This window comes from Harpegnathos saltator, unplaced genomic scaffold (assembly GCF_003227715.2).
Source record: "Harpegnathos saltator strain DR-91 unplaced genomic scaffold, Hsal_v8.6 scaffold37, whole genome shotgun sequence".
Classification (NCBI taxonomy): Eukaryota; Metazoa; Arthropoda; class Insecta; order Hymenoptera; family Formicidae; genus Harpegnathos; species Harpegnathos saltator.
The window spans coordinates 985351-1001648 of record NW_020230172.1 but is presented as its reverse complement, the minus strand read 5'-3'; the positions used below and the strand labels follow the sequence as shown (position 1 = coordinate 1001648).

At 50.0% G+C, this 16298-nt stretch overlaps 1 protein-coding gene across 2 annotated transcripts in view; it reads right to left on the bottom strand.

Annotated features, from left to right (window-relative positions):
- The window catches only part of LOC105188747 (ankyrin repeat and BTB/POZ domain-containing protein BTBD11), a 32014-nt gene extending 20670 nt beyond the window's left edge, over positions 1-11344 (bottom strand). Inside the window, exons 1-2 of one of the 2 annotated variants that reach the window (XM_011150373.3) lie at positions 10359-11344; positions 2860-3098 (exon numbers count right to left, since the gene is read on the bottom strand). In XM_011150373.3, the coding sequence (XP_011148675.1) occupies positions 2860-3062 (203 nt within the window). In that variant the 5' untranslated portion in view covers positions 3063-3098; positions 10359-11344. Of the gene's footprint in view, positions 1-2859; positions 3099-5215; positions 5409-10358 lie in introns of those variants that run through there. The other variant, XM_025300480.1, reaches the window with a different exon arrangement.
- Positions 11345-16298: the final 4954 nt, after the last annotated feature.

The following is a 16298-nucleotide window of genomic DNA, read 5'->3' as shown; positions in this document are numbered from 1 at the left end:
ATTCATGACGGGAATTAAATGTCGTCGACCTCCTAACAGCCCCCCTCCCGCTTCTCTACGTTCGATCAGGAACGGACGGTTTGCGCGTGTACACGAAAGCACGCAAATTGTCACGAGATCAGAGTTACGTTATTATGCTCATTGCGTGCGTGATGCCGATGTTGCGAGATGTCGGATAGACACACCCGCGTTTGCTGCAACTTCCGTTACGAATAATTCCCCACTCGCTCGGCTCATCTCGAGACACCCGTCATCATCGTGTCATCATCATCGGCCGAGCGAGCGGCGCGACAGCCCAATTCACGATATCCAATATTTGGAGATGGCCCATATTTACCGAACGCACATTTTCCCGCCGTCCAAATGAGACCGAGCGGTGCCCCCCTCCCTCTCCTGCTATACGAGATGCCAGCCGGTTGCTGCTGAGATCGCACTGGCCAAAGAAAATATCCCTTCTCGTGAGACATCTCGCCGCGTCGAAGTGGGATACTTTGCGCTGAACGTTTACCCCCGAAAAATAAAGACGCGCTCCTCCGCCTCTGAAGAGGCGAGCAGGCCGCTTAGAAAAGTGCCTCCGACTGGCGGTTTACATAAATGAACACGCTGAAACACTCGTGGGAGAGCCGGCTAAAGCCGCCGCGCCGATCCCTCGTAGGTTTCGATCGACCCTTTAAGCTGGAACTCGACTCGACTGTCTTTCCGATCCGTGGAAATACATTCACCTCGCGACGCAGTGTGTGCGTCTACACGTCAGCACTTGACGAAGACGCGAATAAAATTCATTCGCAGCGGTATATTTATGTAGGAAATATACCGCTCGATGGCTGAAGCTCGCGGAGTCGAGCGAAACGCGACATCCGAATAGACCCGACGCGGCAGACCGAACGCAAAGGGCGGATGCCGCGCCGAACACGCAGGCGGCTGGCCCGCGCCGATAATTATCTAACCCTTCAATTTAGAGACGGGCTCCTGCAAATTGCAAATTCGGGAGCAGCCACGGCCTTCTCGCAATTGCGCGTAATAACGCATCCCGCGCGTCTCCAAAACACCATATTTGGCTGGTGCGGCGGCGCGGCGGTCGCGCGCTCGAATGCGCGGCATCGGTAGGCACAAAAGGGCGCAAAAGAGCGCAAAAGAGCGCAAAAGAGCGCAAAAGAAGGGTGGACGCTCGCCTCGCCACGACGGACGACGGTGTCGCGAAGAAACGTAAATTTCTCGCGGCGGAGGAGGGGCGGGGAACTTCGCGCACAAAGCGGGCGGCAATATGGGAACTCTGAAATTCCGGCCGGACTTATCTGTATGCCGCGCGGATGGCGGTTTCCCCCGCGCGGGCCGCCCGTGACTGGGATCGAAAGTGATGTCGATGAAACTAAATAACAGGGAAAGATAAGCTATGTCATACGGACGTCGTGCGTCGCCGGGACATCGTTAATCGGATCGGTTGTAATTACGTGCCTCGTAAACTTTAACGATCCCCGATCGGAATGGCCGATTCGGCGCACAAAAAAGTGGGCGTTATAATTGACAATGTGCAGCGTCAGATTTACGAGAGACTCGCTCTCTCTCTCTCTCTCTCTCTCTCTCTCTCTCTCTCTCTCTCTCTCTCTCTCTCTCTCTCTCTCTCCCTCTCTCTTCATTTTCTTTTCTTTTTTTCTCGTTGCAAGAGACGACGCATGCTAGAAGTTGCAACCGAATGAGCTCGCTGGTCGACACTGATCGAATCCAAAGCCGGCGAAATATCCGGCGAAAAATCGGCCGTTGCGACGACACCGACCGGCTGATCGATTCGTTCTCGAGAGGTAGTTTCTGCCATCTTTCTCTCATTCTTTCTTTCTTCCTTTCTTCCCTCTCGTCGCGCGCGCGCGCGCGCGACATGCGATACGCGGCTAAAGTGTGTCAGATGAAAGTCCGGGATGAAAGTGGGCTCAGTCATACGACGTCGCATTAGCTCGGCTCGTCTAGGCTCGAATCATCTCGCAAACGGCACATTGTGCGGCCTCGCGACGCCGAGAACAACGCGCGCGCGGCCGCGTATCAAGTGACTCCGCTCTTTCGCTTCAACGGCAGAGCCACGCGAATACACCTAGGAATTCGCGCGAGCGCGCGCCGCAGGTGTAGAGGGAAGGCCCGAAAGGTTAACCGAGACGTCCACGAACTGAACGTCCACGTTTTCTGCGGCCCGCGGCTTCTTCCCAGCGCGATCTCTCTACCGGTAGGCATTCCTGGCGAGCGCGCGAGTTCCCTCGCGCATCTAACGAGCCCAACAATCGGCTGATTAGACACGTTCGTGTGACGTCTCTGACGTCGTCTGAGCGGCGGAAAATCGCGCGGGCCGTCCCCGCGTCTAAGAGGGATTTGGCGCGCGAGTTGGAGATCCTTTCCACTTTCGGCCGGTTGCTCCAACTTCTTGCTGAGTTAACTGATAGTTAAATGATAGTATGTTTGTCTTTGTTTCTCCTTCAATTTAGACGAAGTCGAAGACAGACGATCTGATTTAACTGTCAGTTAACTCACCAAGGAATTGGAGGGACCTCCGCGCACACGCGGAGGTCAAGCGGTGTCGCGATGTTACCGCGTCTCATTAATTCGCGCGTAGCACGTGACGGAAATTGCGCGCAATCAATTACGGATAGAGTTGATTAAACCGTCTCGAAGTCAAAGCAACTCGGCTCGAGTTGTCTCGGCAACATTTTCTTCCTCCGCTTCTCGCTTTGCCGCATGGAAAATTCCACGTACGAGGGAAACAAGCCCGGCGGAGATCTCGCCGCCGCGGTCGGATCTTCATTGTAAGATCGACCGGTCGAGATCGTCGATGTCATCGGATAGAAGAGGGGGGAGGGTGAAACAAAACGCACTCACCGTCGTGGCTTCGGACGTAGAATCTCGTGGCCCGAATCGGATATGCAGATGCTCAGGCTCAGCGGCCTGCCGTAGTGCTCGGATGGTGCGCCGGCCTGCACGGTCGCCTGCTGAGGGCTGGAGATACCACTCCAGCCGGAAGTGCTACCCAGGAAGAGCGGCTGTTGCCCGCAGCCGTCCATCGTCGGCCGCTCCAGGTTCATGATGTCTCCGGGGAGCTGCTAGTGCCGTTGGGAAAGCTGCAAATCATCGGACGTTTATTACGCTCGATACGCCAACTTTATGCACGTTTATCGTCGCGTGGTTCTCCCCCTTCCTCCCCCCACAATCCCTTCGGGAATGTTAAAGCGAGAACCCGGAAGCGCTTAACAGCGTAGTTTACGCGGCCGCGCGGACGACGACGGCCGACGTCGCTCGACGTTATTTAGAGCAACGACACGACTAGGGATGCAACGATAAATCGATAATCGATCGAAGTATCGATATATCGAGATACAAATATCGAATACTTATCGATACTTTTTTGTCTCCGATGTAAAATCGATATATCGATATATGAATTTTACTGATATTTCGTATTTTTCAGTTACAGCTCTGGGGGCTTATTACGGTTCTACGGCCGAGATGAAAATTGCAAAAGTGAATGGGAATTCACCGGAATATATATTATGTAATCGGTCGATGTCTAGTAAATTCGCTCGTTTTATCATTTTAACCTCAATCGTTGAACCGTAATAGATCTCCTGCTCCATGTATGCGGTGATCTCCGGCAAACGACTGCGGTTTATTCTATATTTTCTAATAAGAATATGACAATAAATTATATGAAGATCAAAATATTTGAAAGATCTTTTTAAATTTTTCATGCATATTCTTTATACGCATACCTCTATATGTATACATTTTTTTATATAAATATCGATATTTTTCAAAATTGTCGATATTATCGTTATCGATAGTTCTGAATGACGATAATACCGTTATCGATGTTTTGAGAAATTCTTGCATCTCTAGACACGACGCTCATTCATCGGTTCATGAGGGAAGGAAAGAGAAAAGAGGAAGAGTGAGAGAGAGAGAGAAAGAAAGAGAGAGAGAGAGAGAGAGAGAGAGAGAGAGAGAGAGAGAGGAGGCAGGCGCATATCGTAAGATATGCATTTCGAATCCGGCGAATGAAAGGAAATGTTGTACAAACACGCTGCGCGCGGGAATAATGGCGAGATTCTGCCTTCGCGAGGAACCCGAGCTAGTTAACCGGGAATAATCTATGAAAGAAAGTAATTATGCGAGACTTTCTCGAGCGCGAAGGTCATTAACAAGACGGTCGTGTAATTGCGGGAGTAATTAACGACCGAGATGCTATCGCACCGAGGAAAACAATTATCCGGGCTTGATCCGCGCGCGATGGAGAAATGACGCGTTGAAGTCGCGACGATAAGGACGATGCGGTGCATCCTTCGTCGATATCTGCGATTTTCACGGCTTGACAAGGCCGTCGATTTCGCACGCGCCGGCGGAAAAGCGCGGAAACGGGGCGGGAATCGGGCGAATCCGCAGATATGAGAGAGGAAAAAATGGAAAGGCGGAAAACGCGTTGTTTCGTAACGTTAATCACGGGAGAGCATCGAGAAATCTTATAAAAATGCATCAAACAAGTCAGCCATGATGCCGCGACTTACGAGCGCAACTTAGCGAGTGAGAACAGAAATATACATGCATAAGTACATACACATAGAATTTCCAAAAATGTGATTTCGCGACACAACGAATTGGAAAAATGCATGAATGGAAAAACTCGAAATCCTGATTTTCCGAGAGATGCGAACGCAGACGGATGCAAAACGATTCCCGCAAAATATTCCCGAAGTATCGAACGTGCACGAGTCTGGACGCGTTGCAGCCGACGAGAGAGTTCGCCCCGTCTCTTCCGTGTGCCGAGCACACTGTTGCTGTCCGCGTCGTCGCTCGCTTTTCTCGAGAGAGACGCTAGACTGCTTTCGAGCGTGTGCGGAAAAAATACCGGTTACGCGACTCACAGGGTGCTTTCAATAGGAACTCGCGGGGCGAGAAAGAGATTACAAAAAGAAATTACCGAGCGCCGAGCGCCGAGAGAGAGAGAGAGAGAGAGAGGGGGGGAGAGGGGGAGGGGGGAAAGAGCCTCTGAATTTGACCGGTTGCGATAACCCGGACGGATAGCAGGTCAGATGAACGGGCGACGAGCGTAAAAAACCGCTTCGCGAGCGCATTATATTATCGGAGCGGACGCGGTGAAAAACGCGAGCGGTCCTCTCCCTCCCTCTCTCCCTCCCTCCCTCCCTCTCTCTCTCTCTCTCTCTTTCTCTCTCTCTCTCCTTACCGCGTATCGAGAGGAGTATTTCGGCCGGGGGCCACCGATGAGAAATTCTGTCTCAATATACGGGGGTCCGCCGCGTCGTCCCCCGGACTCGCCCCATACACATCGTGTTTGTGCACGCTCGTGTTGCTCGCTTTGACGGACTCTTGTATGCAATTACTCTGCCAGGCTCCCAAAGTGCTTCCTTAAACGTGCGTTTCGAGAACGGTGCCCCCCCTCCCCCCGCTCGCTCCAGCCGCCGCGCCGCGCGGAGACCCCCTTTGGGGCCGTGCGGCAGCCTACTACCTTTTGGCAGCCGGGCTCCTTCGGGGAACTTTTATCGATGTAATGTTCGCCGAATCTCTCATCATCGGCGATAGTGCGCGACGCTTTTTATCGCTAGAACGCCCGAAACCGGTCGACGCAAGCGCACTTGAAAAGACCGCGTCTCGAGAGCGACGCGTTCTCGCGGACACGTCGCGGTATCCTCACGAGCTCCTCCTCCTCCTCCTTCTCGTCGGAGCGAACGGCACACGCGTGCGGATTGCGTGCGCGGCGGATGATTTTTCATATCAGCCATCACTCGTCACTAACTCGACCAGCTTCGTTCCAGTGATCCTTCATTGTTATCAGCTCGAAATCAAGCGAAGGTCCTCCTGCAGCTCCCCGCGGCTATCCTTAACGCCCGGCGGCGCAGAGTCCGCGAGGAGAGCGCCTTCTCCTCGCGATTCTAGCTATCGGTAAACGGCTTCTGGAATTCGAAGCTTACGGTCTCACCGCACCTCGCCGCGCGATCCTTCCTCTCGGTTTGAAGACTGATTTAACGTACGGGGTCCTCGAGGTAACTGGTTTAATGTAAACGGATCGGCCAAAAATGGCGTTGTCCCGAGTGTATTTAACTGACCTCGACTGGTCCATCTCTCTCTCTCTCTCTCTCTCTCTCTCTCTCTCTCTCTCTCTCTCGCTCGCTCGCTCGCTCGCTCGCGCACACATCTGCCTTTCTAACCGTTCGGGTCCGGATTATACCGACGTGCAACACATACCTGGTGGTAACGAACGGGCGTGTGCACGAATGTACGAAGCCGCGGCAGCGCGGCGTAAACCTATCATTTGGCCGGGGAAAATCAGGGTCAACCGGTAATCGTTAAGTGATTTTGCACAAAACCGAACCGGAGGCTGCGATCCTCGCTAGGGCGTTGTCGTTTATTTAGAAGCTTGCGCGCACGCTACGACAAGGACGACAACGACGACGATGACGACGACGTCGACGACGCCGTGCGCGATCACGATGATCCGTCGCCGCGATGCTCCGGCGGAACTCCGCACGGCACGGGAACGGTAACGCAAATGGGAGTCCGTGAGGAAGATTAATGGCTGTATCCTATGACGTTATCTTTCCTAATGGCATTTCAATTAAGTCGATCCCCCTAACGCGGCGCGTTTTACACGACCGGAGGGCGCAATTCTTCGGAAGATGTTAAGACGAAAGACGTGCATAAACGCTCTCTTTCACTCCTTCTCCCTCCTTCCCACCCTCTCTCTCTCTCTCTCTCCCTCTCTCTGCTTCGTTTTTCGAGCGAACTGAAAAATTGACAGAAATTTCGGCATTCGAGAGATGAGAAAGCACCGCGTTGCGAGCGAATCGAAGCGACCGACGGCGCTTTTGCGGTAAAGTTTACCGTAAAACTCGTTGAGCCCTCCACGTTCACGTTTATCGACTCTTTCGTCGGGATCGGGTAAAAATAAGTCTCTTGGATATACGGTTAAAATGTACGAGCAACGTCGCCGTGCAACAACACGGCGCGCCTTCGCGAAGCGACACCTGACAGCTCGTCCGACTCGTCTCGTCCAAGCCGTTGATGAGCGCGGGCCCCTTAAGCCCGTATCAGACTACATATTGAAAATGGAGCGCGACGAATTGCAGATTAGGACTCGAGCGATCGGGCGATTCTGATCTCGGCTCGCTTCGTGATCGATCGAGTTCCAATCTCCAATTCGCAACTCATCGTCTCCAGTCCACGCACACATACATCCGAATGTATTTCGATTCGATCCGACTTGAAGTATTCGCCCTGTAGAATGAAAATCCACCGTGAACTTCGACAAAGCGTGCATCTCTTACGATTTCGTGCGTTACGATATTTTCGTAACCGCTCCGAGTGAATTTTCGTTCCTTTCGAGCGAAGGAAACTTCCCGCAAGAAATTTGGAAACTCACTCCAACGAGACGCTTCGAGGGTGCCGACCGCATCATCGGCGTCATGTGTCATCCTTTGGCTTTGATTTCAATAGAAATTGACTGAAATAAAATTCCTTCCGTTATTTATGCGTGTAACGCAATATTCCACGGTAGAGCTAGCGGAACAACGGAATTAAGACGAAGTATCGTTGCAACTGGATCTCGGAAGAAACACGGTCTGCGGTCGCGAATCGGGAAAGGCCCGATGGAACGATTGACGTGGGCGCGGGTCGAAATAGAAACGAAGGCATTGTGACCCGTGCTGCGGTCGCATCCGAGCAGTCACGTGCGGGTTGAGGAAGGTTTGGGCGCGCCCCGGGAGTACTCGCGGCCGAGCATTATGGAAGATTGCAACGCACGAATTTTTATGAAATATTATAAATGTATCTATTTGTAGGAAGGCAAGCTTCCTTTGACGATTGAAGAAACCAAGATAAGAAACGAAAGAGAAGAAGAGAAGACGAAAGAAAAGAAAAGAAGACGAAAAAATCATGCGATTTTACGGATAGTAACTGAAAGGTTAATTAAAGTTACCTTAAACGACAAATAAAGACAGAAACCCACAATGGACTTCGCCTACTGAAGTATTACGATAATGCAATCGCAAGGATCGAAAACGCGCACGTTTCACCGTAATTAAAGTGAGATCCGTGTGCGCTTGAGTTTCAACGAAGAAAGACAGAGCAGGGAAGGGAAAAATCGACGCGATCGAGGGCGTGGAAAGTACAGCGGGAGAGAAGAAGTGCTGAAGAGAGAGAAGAAGTGTGACGCGGTCGTGCCAGTGAATTCGCTCTCGCCCGGGGCACCGAGCGCTCCGAATACGCCACTGGCCCGGCCGGCCGCGTACACGCACTATGCGTGGGCGCGGACCGAAAATACGATCGAGCTCAGGGCACGGAGTACTCTTGACGCGGCGCTGGAACCCGTCGTGTATACGACGGCATTGAATACACATATATAACGCGACACGATGCGCTGCGCCACAATGTGCGTATGTGTGTGTACAGATATATGTACACACAACACATACATATATTCGAAATAAATATATATATATATATACAGGGTGTCCGAGATCTTTTGGAAACGAAAAATGGGGGAGGTTAATCGGATCAAACTGAGAAGAAAATTCAAGTACCATTTTGCAAAAATCGCAATAGTCTTCAATTGAAAGAGCCTCTAGATGTGGTTATTTTCAACCATTAATAACTGTTGCGATTTTTGCAAAATGGTACTTGATTTTCCTTCTCAGTTTGATCTGATTAATTTTTCGTTTCCAAAAGATCCCGGACACCCTGTATATGTATATGTATGTATGTGTATATAACACATGTACATACATATATGTGGTGTGTGTGTGTGTGTGTGTGTGTATACATATATTTGTCGTAGTGTACAGAGTGCATGCGGTCGTCCGCCCCGCGATCGCCGCATTCCAAGGACTGCCCAAACTAAAGCCTATACCTTGTACGCCTGGCTGTCTCTGTCTTCTGCTTCTTCTCTCTCTCTCTCTCTCTCTCTCTCACTCGCACACTCCGTTTCTCCGTCCCTCCGCGCACTTCATCTCGCGATATCCACCATCCGCGTCTCGGCCATCCCTTTACCTCCCTATAGACGCTTCTTTCTTACTCCTCTCTCGGGCCTCCCTCCTATCTCCTCTCTCTATCCCGCCTATCGGCGAAGTCTCTCGCGAGAATCCGCGCGCCTTGTTTCTCTAACCGGACAAAATTTACATATTTCTCTCTCGCTCTCGTTTGTCCGCTCGCTCTCCCCCCAGATTTGTCCGCTTCTTCTCTGTCCCTCTTTCTTTCTCTCCGTCTCGCTCTTGCTCCATCGTGAATGTCGCGCGACACCTGGCACAATCCTGCCGATGGCATCGACGAATTTCATGATCGCGAGATTTTACGGGTGGCGCGTGATGCTCCGTGATGGACCCTTCGTCCCTTTCGCTACGGACCGAGAACTCGATTGCCGCAATTAATTTTAAACGGAGTATAATTGTCCCTCAATCTTTCTCTTTCTCTTTTATTCTACATTGCGAGAAGAGAAGAAAGAGGAGAGGGGACATTCAAGTCAAAAACCAAACAACGTTTTAGAAGAATCAATATTAACAAAATTATTTCTTTTTTATCAGGCTCGCTAATAAACGTTGTTCAAATGAATCTTTACAAGACAAAATGAAAAACGGAGGATTCATCGAATTCCAGTCGACATCTCGTCTCTCTCTTTCTCTCTCTCTCTCTCTCTCTCTCTCTCTCTCCCGCGTCTCTTTCACCTTGCACGATCGAGAAGATGTACGACGCTAAAGATTGAAGAATCATGATGAACAGTAATCTTGTATCCGAGTTTATTTTCGTCGAGGACAAATCGATCCCGATAAAATTGATAAGAGAAACCATGAGACGACATATCAACGACTCATCGAGTTCGAGACATCGACGTCGTGTTACGTTAATCAGAGTCGATTATTATTACTTTGACTTTGTCCCAGATGGCCGCGGGCAAATGCATCTTTCAGGAAACAAAGTCGGAAATTGAGAAATGGATGACGTTTAAGTGAGACGTCCCACTTTTGCGTCGCAGCTCTCCAAGAGCCAAAGTTACGCTCGTACAAAACTTCTCTTCATGAAAAATAAACGACTAAATCCTCCGATTCGGATCGGATCGAAAGCAATCGAGGATCACAAATGTAACTGCAGTGACTGCGTTTACAAGTGTAACCCGTAAAGCCCATATCGGACTAGGTACTGAAGATCGAAGATTGAAAGCTGACCGATCGAGCGACGCGGGGCGAAGATCGAAGACGTCGATTCACCGAGTTGTAATTCTCGTCTAACCGACCCAATTTTTGTCCCCGATCTCCAGCACCCGGTCCGATGCAACGCGGGCTTCAAGATCGCGGTCGATGGTGGTCGCATGTCAGACTTACCGAAAGTCGTTCAACGCGTTGACGGGAAGGAGCGTTCGAACATCCTCGCGCTGTCGGCCGCATATCTGGATGGTCGTGGAAAAGCAAAGTACGCTCTCGCGAGGTCGAGAGCTTTTCCCAGACGAATTCTCGTTTCTCACTCACATTGTCCCGCTGCTGTTCCAGACGACAGGTGTGTTCCCTTCAGCCGCACTTACTACCGTCGCGACTACCTCATCATTCGTTCGTCCTCTCTTTCGTTTCAACCGCGGGATTTCAGCGAGGAGCGCAACAAGCGATCGGATTCAACATCGCCGACATGTCGGGAACAACCGCGGTATCATTCGTATGTACAAGCAGAATGCGGAGAAAATGTCTCCGTGATGAGCGGAGCGTCTCGGAATCGTCGGAAGATACAGAAAACGCCTCTCTTTCGTTGCTCTTTCCCGCAGCTCTCGCAATTTTCATTCCACAGAATCCTCCAAATCTCTCTTTCTCTCTCGCTCTCTCTCGCTCTCTCTCTCTCTCGCTCTCTCTCTCTCTCTCTCTTCTCTCTCTCTCTCTCTCACTCTCTGATCCAAGTCCGTGGGACTGTTAAAGCGTAAAACCCACTTGAAACGGACACACCACGGCCGCGATGTTCCGTTATTTACTTTGGCCATCCGAAGCGTATAATTGGCGGGCTCTCCCGTATTCTTTCCTCTCCTCTCGATACCGCTTCACAGCTCCGGAGCGACAAATACCGGGGCCGCGACGCGTTCCCGTGTTCAATCAACATTACCACGTGTCCACTTTCCGTCAAAATTCCAAGACACTCCGCGACGGTAACCCGGAGATGGTCCAGCGGCGGTCTCTTATCGCGGCGCAGAGCTGTTCGCTTTCTCTCCTCTCGAGGCAGCCACACTTGTTTATTCGTCCGAATGGAAAATACAAGGAAGAGCGACTGAAAGGGACAGAACTCTGTCTTTCTCTCTCGCTCTCTCTCTCTCTCTCTCTCTCTCTCTCTCTCTCTCTCTCTCTCTCTCTCTCTCTCTCTCTCTCTCTCTCTCTCTCCCTCTGTCCTTCCTGTCGATCCCTCAGGAAGCTGGACAGCGCCGCGTCGATAGGCGATTGATGGCCGAGAGCGTGGCCGAGCGCGGAACTGTAAACACACTCGGCCGGGTCTTTAAAGAGAAGTCCTCCGTCTGTCGCACGGCACGGCGATCGACAAATCCGGCGCGCCGCCGCCGCCGCAATACCGATGATCCGATCCGACCCGATGGGCCGTAGCGCGGCCACCGAGCGTTTCCAATGATGACCGCGTGCGCGCGCGCGAAGACGGACGAGACGGAGAGATATCACTTGCGAGTTCGAAACGTCGCTTACGTACGCGCCGCGATTTTTCTCTCCCGCGATCACGCCACTCGCTCGCTCGCTCGCGTGCACGCCGCTCGGCGTCGTCGCGAGTCGCAGCCGCCGCCGCCGCTGCCGCAGCCGCCGTTTTTCGGCAGCTGTCAATTACCGCTAACACAGTTGTCGCGTTTATGCAGCCCAGCATCCCGAGATCCCGACTACTTTCGGTCCAGACCCCCGTCGAGCGGCGGAGAGGAGCAAAAAATCCGGGAAGTGGCGCGAGCTGAGGAAAGCATCCGACCGCCATCTTGCGGCGGCTTCCGACAAGAGAATGTTCGTCGTTCGCGAGAATCTCGGCTGAGCCTGGCGATCATTAAGTTATAACACGGTTATAATACGTAATTATACGTATCTTACACACAAATTGATTGTATAATCGACAGAGATCCGACGAAAGTACAGGCTACAAGTGGACAAATCGCTAGCCAATTGAAAGTTAACGAAACGAAATAAAAGATGCACGCTCCGCGCGACATATTTTTATGCTGCATCTTTTTAGCAAGTCGATCGTCTCGATTAAACTGAAATCGAAATGGCAACGAGTTGCGCAATGTTTCGTGATAAGTAGAGAACAACTTACATTCGGCAGTGCTCCCGATGGTAACACGTGGCCGAGACTTCGCCGGTGGGACGAAACCTAGCAGTGCAACCGTTGAACATCGAGCCGCCATTACGCAGCGACCGTTCGAACTTTTCGCACGACATGCTCGAGACGTGCGTTTCGCTCATTCCCGACAGCTGCTCGGCGATATTTGTTTACGACGAATGCGCGAGACTTATTTTCGGCCTTTTCGTGAAGCATATCGCGCGAAATTGTCTTTCGGCTAGCCAAAATCGGCAGAAATACGGCACGGCTTTTCGAACGCGACTCGCGCCCAGATCGGCCCATTAGCTGACTGAACATTGCAGCGATCGAGTTTCTCGAAGCGGTGTCGATACTCTCGAAGCAACGCGATATATGTTTCGGGCCGATAAATATAACGGGTCTCGTTAAACCACCGACGAGGTAATCAGAGAGGAACGTGATCGTGAGAGAGGCCAACACGGCGTTTTCGGCGACACCGACTTTCCGCACTGGCAAAGGGCGCCATCTGCATCCATCTTGAGAGGGGAACTACGATCCTACATCCACTTTCAGGTTTCGACGGTAAAACCTGCATGTGGTGGCAGTCCGTGCTACATCCATTTTCAGGCGGTTTATGTCCGTGCTACAATCATAATAGCGTACTTGACAAGCACGGTCTCTCGCGCATTGTTACGCGTTTATAACATGAATTAACATGTTAACATGTGCAAAAAAAAAAGAATTGACATTGTGTATGATTAATATCATGAAGATCATACGAAGTGTCCGGTAGCTGCCAATCCGAAGTGTGAGGGTAGATTGGGGATTGAGACAAACATAAAAGTCCCATACCGTTTTGCGAGATTCGCAATAATTATCGAGTTATTAATGAGAGAAATCTGAGGAGTAGAAGCACGCCGACATAGATGATTCGAAAAGCGTTGCAGCTGCTCAGGGCAGCGATCATGAATCTTTTCCCTAGCGTGAACTAATAAAAAGTGAAAGACTTCTGTGAATCAGTGAAAAATGAAAAATTTTATATGAATTTGTGAAAATCGAAACATTTCACACGACAATTGGATCGTTCGACATGGCAGTTGTGTTCTGGATAATTCTTAATGAATACCAAAGAAATCAAAATGATCAAAACAATAAGTCCGTGTAGTCCGAAGGATATTACGTGACACGCAAAATCCGTTTGATATATATCACCGACGAAAGAAGCGCCCCCATTTTAAAGAGCGATCATAAAATGTGCGACTACTTTGTCACGCTTATATCATCAACTCCCGCTTCAATCTCCCATCCTCGATAGAGTCAACGTATGATCAAGCGCGAGTTATGAAGATTCAGTTTCCGCGAAGAAACTAGTCGGGGCACGTTCGCAGCCGCAGTGAAATTGAACGTTCGCGTTCGCAAAAGCCTAACATTCTACTCGCAAAGGGACGCCATCGCCTCTCTTTTTACAACGGTCCGGATATTTAACTCCTTTCTTCCTTATTTTCCGCGACAACGATATCGCGACGAGGCCCTAACGAGGTGAATTAGCTTCCCACATAGCACGTAATATTACGTACTATATGGGTTATAACCAGCGTTTATGTCAAGAGCGCTTCTCGAGAATATTCCACTCGAGGGGTTAGTCCGCGATAGAAAGTTTCCTACGACTGGAGGCCGCTGTGGTTTGAAGTTAAATTGCAGCAAGAGCATCATTATCGAGCAGCCCTGAGACGAGCTGCTGTCATCCGTCCGTGACGTCTGCCACGCGCCTTTGCAATTATCGGCAAATTCAGTTTTCTCGATTGTTCGCGCGATTTCAAGTGGCCATAATATATGGAGATAATACATGGCAATATATGGCAATAATATATGGCAACAATATATGGCAACAATATACGAAATATATTTTTCGTTACAAAAGTCAATGCAAATTTGCAGCATGCACAATGTAATAATAAAAGAGCTCTCTGCAAGCATTGAGTCAAACGCTCACCGATGATGATATTGATGATGTCTCGTTGCATCCAACCAGATCCACCAATGTCCGTCCATGTCCGCTGCCGCTCTCCATGTCGCGCAGCATCCATCTTGCAGCGCGTCCCACGTTGATTGCTACACTTTCACCACACTTCCGCGACGCGGTCGATACGCGGTATTAGAGCGGCGATATTTGCGTCAATTAACGAACATTTTACGTCGACATCGGTGGAAACTTTTTACGTGCTGCGAAACGGACTCTCGATCAGCGAGGAGCAAGAACCGTGTGAACATTTATCGACTTGTCTAAGGGATTTTTACGGCGTTTTTCGCGATCGCGTCTGAAAAGTCGCGAAAATATGGGAGTATCGATGTCTACGAGAATATTCGCGAATGCATGCGAGGAAAGATTAGACAATCAGAAACCGGTCACTCCGAAGGAGCGCAAAGAGAGAGAGAGAGAGAGAGAGAGAGAGAGAGAAAGAGAGAGAGAGAGCGGGGCAAAGTTTTCACGCATGATAGTTCCGTCACGACGAAGCTTACGTTCGCGATACTTTGGCGAAATGAGAATTTAAGCCTTCTTTATTAGCAGCGCGAGTAAAAACGCGTATATTAATAACCACGGTTGTGATATTCAAAGGCACGCGAACGAGGATACCTCAAGCTCGGCGTGCGCTGGCGCAATTTCTGCGCGCATTATACGCTACTCGAGACAATAGGGATCGTGATGAATGAACAATATTGCTAAATAATTCTATAGCCTGTTTCGGAAATAAAAGAAAAATAGCCAACGGTATCGGCATTTATGCGTATGAATATATTTTACACGGACAATTGAATATTGGCAAATAATTGTCGTTAAATAATTCTGCGGCCCGCTTGAAAAATGAAAATAAAGCAGCCGATGACCGTATCGCGTTTGTAGATATGAATATCTTTTATTCGGATGACTGAACATCAAAAGAGAATCATTCGGTATTTTAAATCTCGTATGTAATGCAGGCTATCGATCAAGTAATCCCCTGATTGTTCCGAGCAATGTATTTTATTCAACGTCACAAACACACACATGCAAGAATCTATTTGCGTTGCGAATGAGGGTCAAAAGAGGAGAATCACTCGGACGCGAATAAACTCACGAGACAAACGTTTATTGTAACAATGAGGAGGAACGCTAACAAAGAAATAAATCGCCTTGGATCGGCAATATCACTGTTCGCGGAAACGCACACGATGGTGAGAACGAGACGTTCGCCAGACGAGAAATTCGTCTGGCTGCGAGCTTGCGGAGAGGAACGTTCTTCTACGAAAAACCCGAGCAGTTAGTCGGTTAGCACGTGCGCATCGAACACACGGGCGCCGGCTATTGATGGGCCACGTTGTCGATACCGTTGTGAAATCTCACGTCACGATCAGCTGTGTGTACAAAGAAAAGTAGAGCATTGTCGCATCGAAGACAAACGCCGAGTTTGACTACATGTGAGACTCACGTGCACGCGAGGTAAACATAACTCGCAAAGTCGCTCTCCCGTTAGATCACTGAATTCAGCGATCAGCGAAAAATGCTGCGAGCGCGAATCGCCGAAAATATGTCGATGCGCTCCGACTGGAGCTTGATCGGAACAATTTGCCATTTGCATTGACTCGAACGATATTTTATCTAGTCCCACATCCGTCATGCGGAATTTTGTTTCTCTTTTCATTTTATATTCACTTACCGAAACGACTTGCAGTCAGAGCCGGCCACGTTCCGCTTCAACTCTGTAACAAAAAATTCACATACGCTCATCAGATCAGACCAACGAGTGCGGGCGAGTAAAAGACTAGTTTACCCTCTGCGATCGTAATTCAAGTCGAGTCGGAAATTATATCCCAGCTCTAGATCGAAACAGAGGACTATAGTAAACTTGTAAACTTACCTTCAAGCCGACTCTGCTTGGCCCGAATCGGATCCTCCGGTACGTCATCCGCGTCCGCCGGATTGCTGTTGCTTTCCGTAACAACTGAAATAGAAAAATAATTTTCTC